The following is a 21,255-nucleotide window of genomic DNA, read 5'->3' as shown; positions in this document are numbered from 1 at the left end:
ATATAACAACAGGGGGAAAGCAGCTGAAGCACAAAAAATAAAGCAATTGACAATGGCAGTCAGAAAACACCATGTTGTTGCACACAGAATAGCATAAAACCATTAAAACAGTGGGAAAATAAACAAAGTACTTAAATTAACCACTATGATGAAGTAAAAAGCTTTCTGCAGTGATATATAAGTTGTCCGGGGAACCTCTCTTCAACAGTTTTGTCCCTACAAACAGCAGTTTTGAGGTTTTCTTCACAGAACAGAGGGAACTGGAAAAGGGTCTCTCTGCAAACAAACATGCAGGGAAAACCAGACTAAAATTAATACCTGGTTTCTGTATTGAGAAATAACTCTAAAGTTGGACAGTAAACAAGAATGACCCACTGTATTCACACCATTTCCTATGCTCCTGATACTGGAAACATATATGTGAGTTTGATGACAGTATTCACATACAAAATGCTACTTGACCATGAAATTATTCTCCGGATTAGGGCTGAAGTCTCTGATCCTGCCATCAGATCTGTACAGGCAGATCACAACATCTGTGTAGACCTGTGATAAAGTCAGTGAGGTCATGCTCCACAGGGATTCAAGTGTCCGCCTTTACAAATCTCACTGCAAATCTTACTCATGTGAAATTGATTTATGAAGTATAACATCATTCTCCAATATATGCATATATCCTATCTGTATACATCTCTGCTTCCCTCAAAACAGAAAAGATATTAAAACTCACCTCATGGATTATACTCCCTTACCTATTTTATAGTTAAAACACTTTGCACATTTCATAGGCTAAAATGTAAGTTTCGTAATACATTTATGGAAATTGGATCCAAAAGCACAACTGGAAAATGTTTTCCAGATTCTGTATGGCTCAGAACATAATATTTATCATACACCTTACCTTATAAAGAGCTTTGTCTTCCTCCTCCTATGTCAGAGTAAACTAGACAGGTCATTCATCTCTTCCGGTGTAAATTATGCAGAGTACTACCTGCTTGGCAGAGTAAATTAGCCTCTGATGTGTTACAGACTGCTACATTTCAGTTTTGTTACAGGTATCCTCACTAACTGGCATAGATCTAGTTTGTGGATGTTACCGTGACAGCCCTATGGAGATTCCACTTAAGTTAAGGAGAGGTCAGGATAAACAGCCCACGATGCCAAAGCGCAAAGCAGATTTCCACCTTGAGGCAAGCTTAGTTTTGAGTCTCCTTGATTATGCCAGAATCTCCATTTCTCTCTAGGTACACATGTATACACATATAGTTTTTTCTGCAGTACCACACACTAGAATTAAATGCTCTATTTGTATACATTGAAGGTTTTCATATTTTCAGTGGTGAAGTTCACACAATTAGAATGCAAAGATTTCAAAACAAGAAACAAGATTTCAAAACCTCATTTGCAAAACAGATATTGTAACATGCAGATCTGCACATTTCTTGTCAAGTAAAACATTCTGTGCAAGCTTAAGAACCCATGTTAGCACAATTGCTTGTAATATTAAGGCATTAATTTAGTAGGAAATTCAAAAAGACTATTATCTGTTCCCTGTGACTCGTGTTATATAATGTGCATTTCATATTTAGTGTAATGTTTGGATGTGACAGTTCTAGTCATCCATGGATATCCATGTTCCCTCAAGAGGCCTGCCTGCCTCTCCTCCTCATTACTTCATTTTTCACCATCTCTCATAAGGCATTTGTTGTTCAGCTGTTAAGAGCTGCATGCCTCCCACAATTTGTGGTCTTCAGGATTCATCTTTCATCATATTAGAGAGCAGATGGAAGTTGTAAGTCTTTGGTTTTTCCAGGCATGTGTTAAGCAAGTCTGAAATGACTCACTCAGACGTATTAACAGAGCAGTCGAGCTTATTACAAAATCTGTGTTTGGCATATTGTGCAAAAATAAGACTCTCGCTTTCACTTTTACTTTTTATGAGGCTAAAGAAGAATACTTTTAGGCAACGTGCATCAAATCTAGCCAAAATCTGGTGTCAGAGAGAAGTGCTTTAGACCAGTGTAGTACTGGCTTGCACTGTATTCTTCTGCACTGTATTCTAGAGACAAACGCATCAGTACATACAGATGCACACATGGAAGGCAGCACACACCTTTCAAGAGTTCTCAAAATACCCTCTCATAATTAGCTCAGAGAGAAACCTCACGAGCTAAATTGGAACTGCTCAATGCAAACACTGAATGGAAGGTTACCCAAATCATTTAGCGTTATAAACAACAGACAAAATCCTGATACGGAAAAGCATCAGAAGAAAGAATACCAAGGGCGAGGAGAAGCGTGCAGAGGAAGTGGGCTATTGCAACGCTTCAATCCAACATTTGTTCCCTATTGATCAAATTTTTGTTCAGTACTTTATTGATTTAAATCATTATGCACAATCAGTGTTAATGTCAGGAGATCTTTAACTCTAAATTCGGAGCATTTGTTCATCAATTTAATATTCCCAATGTTACTAAGTTAGAACTTAACCTCCTTTAATAACTTTCTGGAGCACTGTAAAAACGTACTGTGTATGCTATGCAAAGAATAAGAATGGTCTTCAGTATGTCAACAGTGGTAAATATCATGTTTTTAAATACAACTACTGAAAAAAGTTTAGAAACAGGACATTTCTCAATACATGCTACTTAAAACTCATGGTAGGGTGTATCTTCTCATTCTAAAGAAGCAAAATACATTCAAAATAAGCAAAGTTTCTACAACTTTTGAGGGAATATCCACAAAGTTTACACTTTTTTAATATAAAATTATTAAAACACACATCATGAAATGTGTATATGCATAGGAAGTGCTTCCATTAGTAAAAGAAAAAAATATTCTCTCTCCGTTGAAAGCTTGATTTTGAGTTCACTCCAAAATAAGTTTGAAAGTTAAACTGTAATACAACTTTTGCTGCAGTAGCACAAATAATCCATTATAGCAGATGAATAAAAGAAAATTAAAATTTTAATCAGCAGTATTCTATTCCAAATACATCAGGAATGTTGCATTAATTTTTACACTAAGATACATTTAACAACATCACTGTGAGAAATGGCTGAAGTTAGTAACTGTTCATCAGGACAACCAAGCAGGAAAAGAAAATGCAGTATCCTGGGATTTCCATTGAACTGATCAAAAATTTCCAGTGGAGCCTTATTCCGGGCAATAATGTATGTCACAACTTTAGAGCAGATGTGCCTTGGTTTTATTTTAATTATCAAGAAAGCCCTAGACTTCAGATGACAGAGAAGTGAACTCATGGAGACATCTATGAGGGACAAAATTATCTAGTAATTTAAGGGTACAGCTATCAACATAAAGAAAAAAATAATCTAATAACCTTATTTTACCTGTGTATTGTAAAAACTAAACTACTCGGGAAGGTTTCAAAGCAGCCTGAACATTCCAACTACCTCTCTTAGTCTCCTGACCTCTACCTCATCCTGTGCACTCCACATTCTCTCTTAAACCACTGACTTCTCTGCCAACTTGTTGAACCTTTACATATTCTCCCTGTCCTCCAAGCGAAAGAAAACAAAGGTTTGTCTCAGTTCATAAATTTAGCATGGTTTTACATATAGTGTATATAAATCTTTTTAGTGCTCTATTCTGAATAAATACTATTTTTTGCACAGAACATTCCCAGAAAACCTCCCCTCATTAGAAAGGCTGTTATCTCTTATTGTTTTCAATGAAAATGAAGCGTAAAACGGTTCTTAGAAAAGAGGCTCTCTTTCAACATGTCCACTGCCTCCCTCTGGGAACCATGAAAGAGGAGCTAAACTGCCTTCAAGGGAGATGCCATTCCTTACACTGTCAGAAGCTTCCACTTATCTCTAACTAATTAACCATTTTACTTCTAAATTCTGAGAAAATTAAATCTCCACTCAAAAGAGAAGTGTTGAAATTTTGGGGAGGAAATGTTGCTTCTTCTCTCTGAAACAAATGGCTTAGTCCACACATTAAAAGAGAAGCACAGCACAAATTTATCTGTGAAATTACCTCTATAAAGAGGAAAAATTATGTTGACTGTAAGCAACAACACATTTCTGTATCAGAGCTTAAAATTAGCATTTGTGACACACAGTAGTTCAAATCTAATCATTATATTATCCAATAATTTATGGGAAAGAATAATGAAGGAGGACGGTAGGAGCAGAAACAACCACATCTTCCTTATGCATGGAAAATGTGAGAATGAGAATTCTGTTGGGGAATTCTTAACAGAAACAAAAAGAAAATAAATCTGTATTTTCCTGCCAAAGAGGTCTCTACAGTCCAAGAAAAGTACCAATTTCTCAAGTCTGAAAATTTCTGAAGTGCAAACAAAAACACTTCCACAGGCTTGGAGATAACAGCGCAACACTTTGAGATACATCTATAAATATGTGGACCAAATCCCGACACAAGTCAATGCAGTTTTGTAGAAAGCGATACCTACTTTGACTGGGGGCTGGAGCATGCTTTCAATTAATTCTTTCCACACAATTGCATTAAAGAACATCTACTAAGCAATAAAATTAAGGAGCTGAAGAGACTGAAAAAGTTAAGCTTGCCGGCGTACAATTCTGCCAATACCATCGTACAAGACGCTCAGATTGTGAGCCACACCGTCCTCTCCAAACCTTCCTCCCATGAAGACATTCACCTCATTTGATACTGGTGTTCCTACGCAATTGACAACTGAAAGATAACAATTCTAAACATTTATCAGGGTTTTTAGGTTTACAGGTTTTTGGTTGCACATATGAGAAAGCCAAGGACTCACCCCCTTCTGAAACACATTAACAGAATTTTCTGCACAAAATGTGACTTATTAATTGTTCATTTTGTTCTTCAAATAGACCAGTGCAATCTTAATGATATGGATTTACTTAATGTGTTCAGATATGGAATTTCAAAGTAAATGCCAGACTTCAACAGTTGGCCTTGATAATCTTAAATGTCTTTTCCAACCTAAATGACTCTATGATTCCTTCATCTGCTTTTAGCTTTCCTATCTTAAGAATACATTTTACTATGCCTATACCTGAACACCGGGAAGTGAGACATGACCTCTGTGGAATGAAAAAAGCAGTAAAGGCATTTCATTCATACTTTAAAATTAACACTATTTACACAGAAAGCAAAGGACATTGTTTTAACAACGGCGGTATGGAAGAAGATGCTTTTCACTTCCATGTTTCTTATGGAAAGAATGCTATAGCCACTTAAAAAAAGTTTTGTTAGTTTTAAGAAATAACCTATTCTCCATGTGGATACAGGCAGTATCTACTCTAGTAGGAAGAATCACATGTCTGAAGAATGTATTCTGGAGGCGAAATTAGAGACACAGCGATGACCAGTAAATATGTAAAGGGCCTTCCACAAGTCTGCAGAACTCATGTAAGGAATTAATAGGCGACTCAGACCAGAAGCTTTGTTTTAGGTACAACAGCCCTTGATCATTACTGAGCAAAGCAAGCCAAGCACAAACTATGCAAGGTACTGCATATGCTCCTCAGCCAAAGGAAATCACACCTACCCACAGAACTGTGCCTGGGAACCTCTGCCTTTAATGACAGCCCATGGGACCATGAAGACTCTCAAAAACAGAGAAGAAAGCAATAGAGAGGTTCTCCTGGGTTTGGAGGAAGGCTACCAATTGCTCAGAGATCTGTAACATGTTCATCTCATTCACAGACCCACACATCTCATGATCCCATCGCAATACAATTTGGCTTTTGTCCCAGGAGTGACAATGAATTCAGTATTTTGTAGATTATGTCTGATCCCTCCCCCCACACCACCCGCTGTACTTGTCATCTCCTGCTCTTCCACACCTGGGGATGACGGGGAGCTTTTGTTTCCATTTCTCTTTTCAGCAGAAGGAGTTAACATGCGTTCTCCACAGAAACAGACAGCTGGAAACCAGACCTAGAATTCAGTTTTCGGCAAGGAACCTGGCAGGCCCTAGAAGGCACAAGCTGCCCGAGAGCTAGGCTGCCTGCAGAAGATCACAGTAGCAAGAACTAGGGAAGGCAAGAAAATCAACAGCTAAAACAAGTTCTTCCATCCCTGATAACACAAAAGGCAGAGAAGGAGGCCTGAAAAAGACGTTGACTGCTGTTAGGCATAAACCAGACCACCTGAGAAATACAAGAAAACACATTTTCAAAAGTTACCCTGAAACAGAATAAGTTTCCATGTGTTTTGATCAACAAAAATCTGCGCGTAGAACACTTCTGTGTGGGTTTTGCAAATAAAAAAAGGCAGTTTAATGAAACTGCTTTATTTAATGAATAAAGCAGTTCTAGTTGCAGAATACAGCTTCGCTGTGCTATAGGAACATAAGGCTTGAGATTTATGACCACTTCCAACAAACATTTAACGACACCTTCAGAGAACATCTTCCTACGGGCCTTTCATGGTAATTTTCAGTCCAAAAAAGATGTAAAAATATTCATAACCCCTCAGATTCTGAGTACGGCTAACGCTAAATCAGGGGGGGTGGGGCACTAAGAGCAGGCAAGTGCCTCCTAGTTCTGCTGAAGGAAGATGGGTCCAGAGAAGAAAGCAGTAATTTTTTTACCATTAAATATAGCGATAAATGCAGAGATCCAACTTTTCTAATGAAAGACTCACCAAGAGATTGATCAGTCATCTTTAATGTCCAAACATTATGCCAAATAACTTCTAGAAATACTTCATTTATATCACCGTGATCTTTGAAAGGAGTGATCTGGACAGAACTGATTTAACAACCTTCAACAGGTAAAGCTAAGCTCCGCATCATACAGCTCACTATTAAAACATGCTAACAAGCCAGGTGGAAACACGATGCCAGCTTATGAGACTGTACAGTCCCCAGGGCAATGAATGTGCCCCTTTTCTCACCCTGTAGATTACCTGGCATTCTTTTGGGAGCCATAAAAACCAACAAGAGACCCTTATGCATACCAAAAGTGTGGAGCTGTGGAGAAGACATTAATAAAACCTCACCTGGAAAATAATCAAGATTTTACTATAGCTGCTTGTGAAAATTAATGGACACCCTCTTTGTACCAACACCACCTGGAAGAACTTCCATTGTAAGGAGGATGAGAGAGGCACAGAAGTTCTAGACTGTAAAAAGATCTTTGCTGTTACGTACAAAAATCATCTTGTAAGAAAGGACTTTTCAGGTGCCACCCCTCCAAGCCCAGGGTCGAGAGATGTTAATGAATGGTCAAGACTGAGGAAGAGGAGAACGGTCACTTGTGGCAATCAGAAGTTCACTGATAGGGGTGCTGCTAAAAATCCATTCCTCTCTGAGGAATCACAAAGTTTACATTTTATTTTCCTTTTTGACCCAGTATGTTTTCAGCTTGTGAAGAAGTAGAAAGACAGGAACAAGATGCACATTGGAACCCACTTCTCTCAACAGAGGACCTCAGTTCAAAACCCAGAGAAACAGGATCTTACCTAGAGAGATTAAGAGCTCTCCTTAAGACAATGTGAACAAAGAAAAAACCACTCTACAGTGAAGACTAAGCTACTACTACCAAAACACCTGCCATACTAATAGGCCAGGTAAGCGAGCACAAGTTTTGTTTCCTGAGTTACCCAAAATGTGAACAATTCCTAATTCTAAATCATTTATGTTAAAACTTCAAGGCCAGAAGCTATCTCCCTGATCCAGCACACAAACTTTCATGACATGCATCTGTCTTTTCAGGCCTGAAATATGTTATATATAAATGTACCCAATGAGTTCAAAACCTTGTTGACTCAGAAGAAAACATTCCAATTGTGAATCTCAATAGAAAATAAAAATAGAATCCCTTTTAGACAATACAGAGGCGCTGAAAATACCTAACCTCAGGATTAGCACAGGCAATCTTTTTAAAGACAGAATAGGCCTTTGGTCTTCTATTTGCTGGATATTTAGTTAAGATGAGCACTGTTAGTACTGCAACCAGTTACAGCCTCCACCTTGACAGTCACTTCATGTTCTTGCTGTCAGACATGAAAGATTCTTCTCCTCTCACTAGCTCGATAAAAATCAGAAGCTGTATGAGTACAATCTGAACACAATGAAACAGTACCTTCAACCCCTTTCTCTGCAAGAACAGCGATGCTACTATATAAAGAAACCTGTAGACACACACACATATACATATGTATTAGAAAACTTAAATAACAGTTACCTAAAAGAATTTGGGTTTCCTGTTTTGCACAAGTAGTCACGAACAGACTCAGCAGCACAGACTGACAGGCACACACACAGGGTAAGACTCATAGGCAGAGATATTAATTGTACTGAACAACCAGCAGAGCACATGTTGAAATATGATGGCAAACTAAATAATGAAATACACCTCATCTCTCAAAAAAGCATTGTCTGAGAAGGTTGGGGGAATCAAATGGTATTATTTTTGCAACTGCAGTTAAGATACTGTAAAACTTAAAAACCCAAATCTTTCTGTATCCATTTTATGAGTCAACCTGTGTGTGTTCCAGACCGACTCAAAACTATGTTGACTGAGGCAAGAATATTTCACAAATCATTAAATCATCTGCAAGTTCTTTCCTCTTCCATCAGACGTTCTTAAAACTTTCTTCACAAAAGCAGAGACAGACAAGGTACGGGTTCAGCTAATACAGCCTGCTTAGTGTGAAAGGTGACACACCTGGTGCAACCAGACCATGCGCACCTTCACTAAGAATGGTTTTTCTTAGTCAGGTAGAAAACAAACCCAATAAAAAATTCTGAATTGCTAACATGAATTAATAAACAAGCCTTGTGTGCTTTTTGTACTTACAATTACACTTTTCAGATACGACAGTACAGCTACAAATGCTCTATTACTTGACCCGAAATGTGACAGCAGGGTTTTGATTTACCAGACCCCTCCAGGCTGGTGGAGGAGCCAGAATCCAGCAACCAGCCTTCTGATGGGCTTCACTGACAATGGAATTCTGACCCCTCTGGAGTCAATGGCAAAGCACAACATGGGTCAGGATTTCACTTAATAAATATTCATCTTCCTCTGCTGTGAAATATGCTTGGCTGTATTTTATAATGATTTGTCATGTTCTTTAATATGACCATACAATACACTCATGAAATAATCAAGTACATATAAAATTTAAAAATTATGCACTTATCATGACGTAGACTGTCTTACTACCCAAAAAGCACAATGCTAAGGAGCATCATGAGTTGCTAGATATTAGATGAGTTCAACTGTGACAAAAATGCAAAAGCTAGCTTTTCCTGTCATCTTAAAAGATCAAGAGAATGGGTTTTAGAAACACCTGGTGAATTAATTTCTGAAATAAACCAATTTATTTCTAAAATAAGCATTCATCCTGTCTTAACATAAGATTGATGTGCATATAGAAGCCTACCATGATTTTATTTTTCCTTCCTCAAACACAACTTTATCCAGTAACTTAAAACGTTCAGACAATTAAAAAATTGTATCACACACAGAACTCATTTGAGTATTTTCTCAGGTTGTTTGAATTATGACAATACACATTACAAAGCAGACAGAGCGGAGCAATAAGGCCATGTAATATTCCAAGACTTGCAGAAGATGTGATGCTAAGGTGATACTAAGACAATTTTTTTATTTGACATTATTTTGATTCATCTACTCAAATTCTTAGTATACCTCAAAATTTAGACTCAAGAGTGAACTTACTGATCAATGAAACTCATTCATGAGTTTGTAGAATTGTGGAACCCGCTTCTTTTTAGACTTCCAAGTACTTTTCCACCTAAAATTTCCTCTTGCTGATCATTTTGTTTCAAAATTATTTCAGCACAACATTTTCAGGTTCCAAATTCTTGGGTTTTGCTATACACGTTATATTTTGAGAGCACAATGGCCCCACTGAAGTCAACTCTCATCCTGTGAATTCTGATGTCCACAATTTAATTCACCGATGTCATTCCTTACAGCCATAAACTATTCCTGTAAAACTGCTTCTCCTTCAGTGGGGAATTAAACCTTGTTCTAAAACCCAGGATTAAAAACAACAGCTAAATATTGTATTTTTCAACAATTGTACATTTAAAACAGAACAGGTAAAAAATATTGCAGCAATTGTACTTGGAAGTTACATCACTTTTAATTTGAGGACTATGCTTTACCAAGTTGGTTGACCCTAACACCTCTGTGGGTGGAAAACTTCCTTATAACTTTGCTCCTCTCTCTGACACACTTTTGTTTTCATTAATTACGACTAGTGATCAATGTAGCTCAGACATGACTGTGCAAAATTGTCCAGGCTCCTTTACCAGTTAGCCTCCTAATCTAACCACCACGAACAGGGTATTAAAGTGACATTGGTCTCTTAAGTAAAATATGCTGAACAGTTCTAACTGTGTTGATGGTGCATGTACAATGTAAATCACTAACTGGAAATAAGGCAAGATCACCATTAGCTCATATACTGCAGGACACTAAGCCATTATCAGATTATGACAACATAAAATGGAAAATGGGCATTTAGCTAACTCATTTCTGTTTTTCCAAATTTGTGTTTGAAAAACATTGGGCTATGGCAGTCTAACTTTAATCTTACCTGTAAAAATATTTTTCTGTAGAACTAGAAAGTATTTCCAAGACAGATGTGCAAAACATTCAACAGTTTCAGAGTTGTATTGTGAGAGAGTTACACTCCCTCTTTAGAGTACATCAACATCCCAAAGGAACAAGAAACTCAGAGTGGTCAGCCTCCTAAGGATTTTGTCAGTAAAAATGAAACCACCAGATAGAGAGGAGCTGACATATTCTTGGACCAGGTGATTTTGCATTTAACTTATTCTATGATGCCTAATTGTTTATTATGCTGATGAAAAATACCTACTTCAGGATACAAAAACATCCGAAGAACAATCACACTTGAAGTCAGTATCACCCCGACAGAAGCCTGGGGATTAATCCCATCTACTGAACAGCCTTTTCTTTAGCACCTACAGAATACGGGTATTTGGACGGGACATATCTGTGCTTCCACCTGCCCTGCACCTTTGTGACCAGCCTGATGTGTTCATGGCAGGGGAGACAGGACATTCCTCATTTTGCATTAACACAAGGGACAGCTCTTTGATCTTCACGGCGGCCTTCAGGAGCTATCCATATGGTGCTGGGTAATCAAAGAATCAGGAAGTCCTAATTCTAAGGGCATCCCCAGAAAACTGAGAGGTTACCTATATATGACTGACATCTGCATTTCTGAGCCACTGTAGTGCAGGAATGCTTCTCTGTCACATTTATACATACAACTAATGGAAGCGTGGTACATACAAAACTTACATAGTCATGAAAGGCTTTTGCTTCACTTGAATGTTCACATGTTTCTCGTCTTTCTGGAGCTGCACAGTAGAGATCCCAAAATACACTGCAAGTTAAGAAGTTACAGAGGTGGTGAGAAAATCATTGTAATACCCATGCAGATTTTATGGTGCGTGCACACCACACACACTATATTCATAGACAGAAACAGACATATCACTTCCTTGCCAAGGGATGAAAACACCTCTATGAAAGAATTAAAACATCTATGAGCAATCAAGTCCTACTATGTGACTCTCTGAGGCAAGCAGTGCTGTATTCCTTTAATACCACTGTAGTAGAGACCAAGAAAATAGTCTAGCATACAAGGTTTAAGAGTATAAAGCATATAACTGAAGCTCTGGATTTAACCTCATCCCTCTGGCAGCTGCTGCAATTAACTTCCACAAAGCATGGAAAGGGATGAATTCATAGTATCATGAAAAGACAAGAAACTGGAGAGAAAACTGGGAGTTCTTCCAAGGTCCAATACTGTGCTTTAAACAAAAGTTCCCAGAGGAACAGGTGTGTGGCCAAGAGTGGGATAGAACGGGAACGTTCTTGGGTTATAAAGATGGAAAGGATATATTATGGTAGTCCCATCAGCCTTCCCCCCAGCCCATTTCAACTAGAGTTATAACACAAAGTTTCTGAAATGAAATTATGTGTATGCTAGAACAATCAAAAGAATAAAATGTGTTAGTTTCATAGCGTTTCTTCATTGTTTTAGACTTAATCCTTTTGTAACTTAGTCCCACACCATGATCAGGAATTGTGGGCTATTTGAGCACTCTGCTGCAGACAATCAAAATTAAGGATAATGTAGACATCAAGAGATACAAGGGACATGTTCTTCTTGCCAGGCTTCCATCACATAGCTAAAAGCTATGTGAGAAGGGTCACTGAAGAATATGTCACCTTCCATGCAGCTGTACAAATCACCTGGGTTAGGATGGGACTTCAAAAGCTGTAAATTCTTGTACTCCTCTCGTACAGTCGGACATAACCACTGTGATTTTGTATTCTTTCAAAAACAGCCATAGTGGATCTATTCAACTCACGTGACAACTAATAAATACCACGGTTAAACAGCAATGACTTCGAGCACTCCTTTCTCCTTGGGAATTCTACACACACAAATGTGTCTCTGCACAACAGTATATATAAGCAAATGGTATCATGCATAAAAAATTACAAGTCAAGCCCATGTTTACCATCTTCTGAGATGACAGAAACTGTGTAAATGTAGACACTGCAGCACCAAGCCCATACTAATGCATGCTGCCTCTCAAAAAGGCTGGTAGCCTGAGTTCAGCTAATTACTTTTACATGCCGTTCCTGTGACTAGAATGTCAACTGTAGACTGAGGATGCTCACATTTATAGTCTCTATACATACTGGTTTGTTTTTTTCCAAATGCAATTATTTAAGATATGTAGAATGTTCTCTTAAATGCAGAGTTTACTGGAAGATGGTGAAGAAAAAATGCGGGCCACCTTCACTCAGAGGGGTCTTCTTATCAATGCACTATGCAATATTTGTTTTCCTGTGTCTAATATCGGTATCTTTTTCTGTATCTAATTTTCCCTTTTTTTCATTCCTTAACAAGAAAATGGTTCTTGATCCTCATTCTAACATCCCTTTACAATGTTCACCCGAATTTCTTGCTTCCAGCTGCTGGAACTAGCAATCAACGTGTCAAGAAAATAAGAGGAAAAGAAAATCGATACTTACCACCACCAGGAATGCAAAAATCCTGGGGGCTCCCCCAGTGTGATGTTTTTTTCCCATCTTATCTAAAACGAAACAATAAAAACGAGGAGTGTATTTTTGTGATCATTGTGAGTAAAGAGTGTTACATAATTCATGCAGACAGCAAAAAGAGAAGAAAAGATTTTGTAGTTATGAATGGCTTTATCATCATCAATCTTGGTGGCCATATTACTTTATTAAACCTATTAATATAGCTGGTACTTAAAGTAAGCTTTTCTTATTCTAAAAACACATGTTTTTGAATATTAATTTTTTTAGATTTTGAATACAATTTTATAAACGACATATTTTGTATCACTTCACCACTAAGGTATGCATTATTTTAAGGTCAAAAATGCATGATCAAAAAATCAAAGTGTTGAGAAGTACCCTTAAAATGATCTAAAAGAGTTTCCAATTTGCACTGAAGGAAACAGAGGAGACACAGAACTAATTTTACTGATTCAGCAGGTGGCAGTCTTCCTTCCCAACCAACGCCAGCCCGTGTTTTATAATCCTCAAGGAGCGCTTTGCTGTTAGAGGTGATGTGGCAACTACAAACAGCATCAGTTATAACCCAGTCTCCCACCACGCAGTGAAAACGTAATGCTGGTTTGGCTCGGTTTGTCTGTGATGGCAGCCTCTCCTGAACAGCCACACTGGCTGTGGCTTCTTTCCCACCTAGGAAGCCTGGTTTGTTTAACACTCTTTTCAAAGGAAATGCAGAGTTTAAGAACTCCTACCCTCTACTTCACACCTTCCTTGTTGATCACCGGTTAGACAACATAATGCACAGTGACGGCGTTCTGTCTCACTGCAGTACTTCCCTAATATTGTATCTTCACTACAATCACACAACTGTTTTATTAATGCTACAGTCATTAGTTTGTCCTTAACTACAAAATTAAACAGTTTGGACTAGAATAAAGCCTGTGTAACTGCTTAAGGAGCTCTGTTGCAAGTAACTGGAGGTACTGCAGAAATCCACATAACACTACAGAAGAATGTCTCCTGTTAAAACTGGGTGGAAACTAGGGCGTTGCATGCACTCCAAATTCCTCCAGTTACAACTACACACAGCACTATTTCCTGTCCAATTTTGTTTAAAAAAAAAATAAAAATGTTTAAACACAAACCATATTCTGCTCTTAAGACAGAAGCAATGGCTGACAAAAATAGGATTATTTCAGAGAAATGCTTAAACAGCCTTAATATAAAAGGCATTTAAAGATAGATATATATATAAAAGTACATAAAAGCTTACTATAAAAGTTAGATACAGTGTTCATACTGCCAGAGGCATTGGTAAAGCTGGCATTTTCCAAAAGAGACTAAAACGTTGATTCTTGAATCCAACTTGATTTCCACATCCAATTCTTAAAAAATTTAAGCAGGTACAAGTTCTGTCAATAGCCTGCAGGAGAAGACTATGTAGTTCATACACCTAAAAATGTTCTTCGCACTCCATACAAAGTAACCTAGCATAATTTCGATGTATTATACAAATACAACTACTCAAAAATAGTTTTGCTATTTAAAAATTATTTTTAAAAGGTAACCTCGAGGCATTATCACTTCTGGTCAAGCTGGCAGAATGAACCAACTGCACGACGCTTAACCACGCCATCACGATGTAACAGTAGTTAAGATACAAAAAGCATCTTTTAAAAAGCTTCTGCTTAACTGCTAGCAGGTAAAAATATTAATAAAAATTAAAAACATAAATAAAAGCCAAAGCTACTACAAAGTTATTACAGACTCTTCAAATAGACTCCTCTGAGGCATGACTGCTCCTCATATGCACTGGGAATGGCCTGGAAGGACTCGTGTTATCACCAAGAATACACAGCACCTCTGAAAAGTTTCAAAAGCCCTTTTTTCCCTTACAAAGGGGCAAGCTCTGCCTTCTTTATAGCCACCCTTTAAGTACTGGAACACTGTGATGAGTACCCCCAGCCTTCTCTTCCCCAGGAAGAAAAAACCTGAACTCCTCCAGTCTTTCCTCACAGCACAGGTTCTCCAGCTCTTTGCCTGGTGCATCAGTTCTGTGAAATTCAAACTAGACGCAAAGAATTACAAAAATAATAGCAATACTTGGGACAGCCACCTCTAAGTTATTTAGTAGCAGAGTGGATTCCATGATATCCAAAGCTTGCATTTTCCTTTTCTTAGTTTTGTCCCATTACTCTTAGCCATGTTCCCTGGCAAATCTTTAAGGAAGGACTCCTAACCTTTGTCATTTATACATATATAGATACCACTAACTGCTATATAGCTCAGACTACATATGCTTACTACTTTTACACCCCAGCATGCAGTTTTAGAGCTACACTCCCAGCTATTTCATCTTTAACAAAATCCACCCAAACTGTAGAGAGGGTACTGAACCCAAACAGCCATGCTTCTTAAGGAGCAACCACACCAACACAAATTTCCTCCTGTGTAACCTGGGTGTTTCCTCCACCTTAAGTACTCTCACAACAAGCTCACTGTGACAGGGCAGTTGTTTCTTAACAGCCTTGAGCCAGTTGTAACTTTCATTAGATCAGAAATTTGCCAGAAGACATTTTTAGCACTTCTCTCAACTGCTGTTCTCTTGTTTTCATTCACGTTGGGTACAGAGTCAGGGTACAGCTGTTTGTGGTTTACCATTGTAAAGAGCTGTTTGTGCTTTTATCCTTGCCATTTAACTTGTGTATCTTAGTTTATTTCCTCCAAGCCATATTATTGTACCATTTTCTCAAGCTGAACCTGTCTGCCCACATACAATTTTTTTCAGGGTTCTCCATATCAGTGATAACGCCTCTGGTGTCAGATAGAACCATTCACAAGTACTGTCAGCATAGTATTTACCCTTCTGCACTGCTAATGAATGAGGTAAATAAATTCACGGCTTTGTGTGAAATGTAACAGACACTTCATAACAGTCATTATTTTGTCCTTGGTCTGAGTTTACCAACTTTTGGCTAGTATGAGTCTCAATTTGAAAGATTTTATGTATTCTCATATTACATTCATTCAGACCGGAGAGTTTCTCTGTAACCCAAGACTGAATTAGTTTTAAAAGCTAAGCTTCAAGTCCCTATATCGAATGTTTTCTAGAAACCCAAATGTCATACTAGTTATACTGCTGCCAACTCCTCATTTTACAAATTTATCATAAAAACAAAATAAGCAAAATGAATCTTGTGCAGTGTATTATTTAAAATGACAGCTGTTTTGGGAAAGCCGAAATGATACTCTCCATTATTTTCTCTTATTTTTCCATTGCTTTACCAAAGAGAAAAAACAATTGTCAAAAACATACTTTAGTATAAACAGAAACTGATACTATGGCAATTCTACCCCTTTTCCATATCTCCACTATGGGAATTTTCTAAAGCATCACAAACAATGCTCCGGGTTCTCATACCCTGCTCTCTCACCTCCAAAATGTCATCACCAGCATAGTAACATTATTAGGTTTTGGAGGGAGTATCAATTGAAGCAGTAAATTTACCTAGTACAAATCTTGCCTATTTTTTTCCTCACTTCTGCTCACTATTCAACTGTTACAATTATCTTAAATGTTCTCATCAAAGAAAGACTAAAGACAATAATAAATCCAAAAGACTTCAATATGTTTGGAATGCAGGTATTTTTGTATCCCAGAGTAATGTAAAATGGTGGAGGAGACATAATTTACCTCAATCTGCAAAAGAGGTATACAAAGTCTTTCAAAGACTATGAAAAACAGTAACTATTTTGTATAGGGAAGAATTCCACTAGCAGTTGAAAGCATTTAAGAAACAGGACCTAAATGGTTGTAGTCATAATGGATTAGCCAGATGAAAAGAAGTGGTTAGAAGCATAATGAGAATACAAAGGGAGATCAGCAGTACTTAAGAAAACAAGAACTGCAAGCATATGACAGTAGGATGTAAAATACATGATCACTGTGTATTTTGGAAAAGTATATAATTCACAATTGGAGTTATCAACAATAAGTTAGACGGTCATCAAAAAAGAGTACCGTTGATGCATTCTCTAACATGCACATTTATTACAGAAAACAGATTAATCTTTCCCCGGTGTGGCAGTAAATCACAGAAGAGGAATAACAAACCACAGCAAAAATAGTTACGCAAAGGCATGTTAAATAACATGGCAAACTGGCTTCCACAGAATCAGAAATATATGCTGATCAACAGATAGTCACAGTTGTCACTGCTGTTTACTCTAGACCAATGTATATTTATTTCACTTGCACACACTGGAGAGTTGTGTAAGGAAAAAAAGGATGGGGAAACATACCTCTGATAAAAATGTCTGGGCTGATTTCTGTGCTCCTACATGGAGCAGATATTCATATACGTACAGTGCTAATCTGAAAAATAAACAGAAATGACAATATTTAGTATTGTGCATTTGTTTGGTCCTCTTCTTCAGAAACAAAGGATTATTAGAAATTTGAGGTGCACTCTATCGCCCTTCACAAACCACTATACACTGAACATGTCAGATCTATTACCTATACCAGAATTTTTAAACTAGACATGTAGGTCAATCTGAGCAGACGTGTTTAAATAGTAATTAACTGAGTATTATTAAAGCCCAAAATTACTTAATGTCAATATTTTAAATATCTGGACAAGTGCCCAGTGAGGTAACAACCGACCTACTGCTGCTCTGTATTTGCCCACTCTATACTGTACATACAACATATTTGTAAAGCAACACTGATTATTTTTCCAGATGGTATTTTTTACACGTGGAATGTGTCAAGTTGTTAGCACACTTGAACAATAGCCTGTGTTTATTCAAAGAACATGCAGACTCTGGGCTGCATCTGGAAAATCCCAGCATCCATCCATGGCATGCAGTCCAACCGCATCTCTCAAGCAGAGTGCAAACAGATTTTCAGATTCATTCAGACTTGTGCATCTAGGAGCTCCGATGACAACAGAGCTACAAACGACTGTCACAGCTCCCGAAGGAGCTTCCCAAAACCTGATCTTCAGCACCCAGGCACATCTCCAACCAAGTCCAAAGAGCTGGAATAAGGATCTCACTGCAGAAAGAGGACTCATTCCCCAAATGACTACCCACCACAACTTGGGCTAGGAAGGCCTGTTCCACTTCCCAAAACAGGGGAGCAGCGACAACAACCAATTCCTATTGATACAGGCTACGTAGACAAGATGTGAATTAGAAAAACAAAGAAGTAACACTTCCTACTGCTCAGCTGACTCTCCAGAGAGGCTCCCGCCTGTCTGCGTGTTTCAAGTCTTTCAAAATGAAAGCTCATTTAAAAGGATGATTTAATAATAATGCCTGGAAATTGTCTATAAAACATTTCAGTTCAAGAAGAGAAAAGAAAGTCAGGCTGTGCCTCTTTTAAATTTGCTAGCTGTTTTTAAGAAGTAAAATGTATTTGCATGCATTTAGCAATACACCACTATTTTTACCTGAAACATTTTACTATTCATATTCAAAAATGTAGAAGCAAAGAATATCTATTTTCCTGTTACTGTTCAAAATGTTATGCGATATTAGACACGATAACTGTCATCATGGCACTGACAGAGTAGTAATTATTACAATAACCTATTAAGTGTGAGATTTTAAAATCTAGGACTGGCATTCCATAAAAATCGTTTGCACCAGATGTTTGTAGATGCAATACACACTACTTGACTGTCTCTCCAACTTCTAAAGCAAAAATGTACTTTTTTTCCTTAAATTAAAAAAAAAATATTTATATTCAAGCATCATTCAAGTGACTAGTTTTAGTTTGAAACTTGAGAAGGGCTGTATGCACTTTTTAATTCCAGTATTTTCCAAAAGTTACTTACTAGTTTGTAATGTGCCATATCAACAAACGAAGAGCTCAGTGTGCTAAGCAGAAAGCACTTGTTTCTTCTAATGGAGCACAGTATGATCCAGCGCTTAATTGAAAGCAGCTCAGAGAGGACACAGGGATATGTGCCTTTCTAAGTACTGTGGAGAAAGAGAGGACCACATACTCCCTAGCCTCTCATCCTCTCATCAGTTGTGCTTTTGCACAATTGCACACGTAAAAAAAAAAAAAAAAAAAAAAAGTAGTCACATCTTGTTGACTTAATTCTTCCCAGTTCAACTATCATTGATTTTTAAGCAATAAATGGTTTTAGACAAAATCTAAGACACTAAGACACAGAAGACGGAGAGGAAGGACTTTTTTACAGCAGCCTAGATGACTCGAATACCCAGTAACACTCTGAAGTATCTCATCTGTCTTCCAAGATTCCCATTTTTGTTCTTATCAAAACATGAAGCCTGCCGTCCAGATAAAGGGATTTGCGTGATCATATCCTTTCTGCCCCACAAAGGAAAGTGAAACAGCACAAAACCCAGGATTTTACTGCAGGCTCACAACCTCCATAGGTCTGCCATCTATTGAAAGCTTTAGCAAATACTGCACCATGATACTCAAACTGACAGCGCAATACTTTAATATTGAGACAGATTTGTAAGTCTCATCCCAGGACTCGTGGAGTCTACCTGCAAAACACGGCACACACAGCCATGCTCCAGCACAAGTCAACATTGCTACCCTGTGCCTGTCTTTGCTGGTCCAAGAAAACAAAGATATTTCAACGCTGTGAAAAAGATAACCCTCAGATTTTGACTTAAATGCACGGGATGTGTTAATTGAGTGTAATTAAAACTGTAACAAGATCTCCAAATCTTTGACATGCGTTATTACATCTTGGTCTAAACATACTAGCAGTGAAAAGAAATGGTGCAACAACTGTGTTTATTAAGTGGAGGAGGTAAACATGGCAGATTTCAGAAAAAGAATTTAAAAATCCCTGGTTTAGGATTCCAAGTTGATCCAGCTGTGATAAATGAAGAGCAGGACCATGCTGGCAGGGGGACTGCCTGGCTTCTGTGACAGGAAAGCTGGGACCACCTTCCACAAACAGATGTGAAACAGAAGGCACAACACAAAATAACCTGATTGGGTCTTATTAGATCTAAATCACTAGTCCATCCCTAGTTATTACGCTGTCAAGAAGTCTTCACAGAAGTTAACAACATTATAGCTTCATTCAGAAATAAATGCGTTTACCACAGAGATCAAAAGGAAGATACTAATGTTTTACTGTGTTAATTGCAGCAAAAGTGGAAACTGATGCTCTGAGGAAAGACAGCAAAGAAACCCAAAAAAGAAGCGACACTGTATAACAAGGAGCATTAACAGATAACACAAACTTTAACTACAGCCTAGGACTAGAATAAGATAAAAATTAGGCTACAGTACAAGTACGTAAAATCAACAAATTAATAAACTACGTAACATCTCAGCGGAAGATTAAGCAGATAATACTGAGATGGTCTTCAACACCAAAGGACTTGGATCTGAAGTGGCATTTTAAGCAACAGTTTTTACTCATTAAACTGGTGTGAGAAACCATGTAAAAGCAGCAAGGAGACATATGTCAAATTTTCACATTTGCATACTTGTTGACATCCCATCAGTAATGTGAGGAAGAAATATTTCAAATCAATTTGTGACAGCGCTGAAGTGATTTTTGTTAAGATATGCCACAGGCCGGAGTTCCCCCCTCCCCACCAAGATGATTACAACACACATTCACCTATGGCCTCGTGATATATTAACTCTATCTGAAAAAATAAAAATAAAAATTAAAAAAAAGTTACTGTCTAGCTCTTACTGCTACAGTGCTCATTTTGCCAACCTGGTGCATTTTGCCAGAAGTTTCTGCTCTAATTGGACAATGCATTCATATATCCTGCAAGTATCTACTGAACTCCAAAGGAAGAACCATTTAAGTGGTTCTAGTCAACCAGTTATCAGAATATTAACAGGTAATAAACAGTAATCACTCTAACTGTGCTGTAGAAACAAACTTCTTACAGGTTAAGGTGGGAAGACGAAATTAGCTTAATCAGAAATTGCAACCAAAGCTTTGCAGCAGTATCTCCACTGATGAAAACGAGGTGGTAAACTTCCCCAGTTCCAAGTCAAAAGATTAATCTTAACCCAACTTCCCATTCAAGGCAGTGAAAATGCAAAAGCACCAGGTGCACAGCAGCTTGGGTACTGAGTCACACTCCCTGCTGAACCCCAGCAAGCTTCACTGACTGTATGCAGGGTACTCAATCTCTGCTCAGATGAACACAGGCCTGTATTTATACAGATATT

At 37.8% G+C, this 21,255-nt stretch overlaps 1 protein-coding gene across 4 annotated transcripts in view; it reads right to left on the bottom strand.

The window, feature by feature from the left end:
* The window catches only part of SSBP2 (single stranded DNA binding protein 2), a 191,555-nt gene that overhangs the window by 130,514 nt on the left and 39,786 nt on the right, over positions 1-21,255 (bottom strand). For all 4 annotated transcript variants that reach the window (XM_055698283.1, XM_055698281.1, XM_055698284.1 and 1 more), the window contains exons 2-4: positions 17,358-17,430; positions 13,047-13,108; positions 11,295-11,379 (exon numbers count right to left, since the gene is read on the bottom strand). In XM_055698283.1, coding sequence (XP_055554258.1) covers positions 11,295-11,379; positions 13,047-13,108; positions 17,358-17,430 — 220 coding nt within the window. The remainder of the gene's footprint in view (positions 1-11,294; positions 11,380-13,046; positions 13,109-17,357; positions 17,431-21,255) is intronic.

This window comes from Falco cherrug, chromosome Z, assembly GCF_023634085.1.
Source record: "Falco cherrug isolate bFalChe1 chromosome Z, bFalChe1.pri, whole genome shotgun sequence".
NCBI classification, from domain to species: Eukaryota; Metazoa; Chordata; class Aves; order Falconiformes; family Falconidae; genus Falco; species Falco cherrug.
Note: the sequence above shows the minus strand (reverse complement) of the source record. Positions and strands in the feature narration are given on the sequence as shown.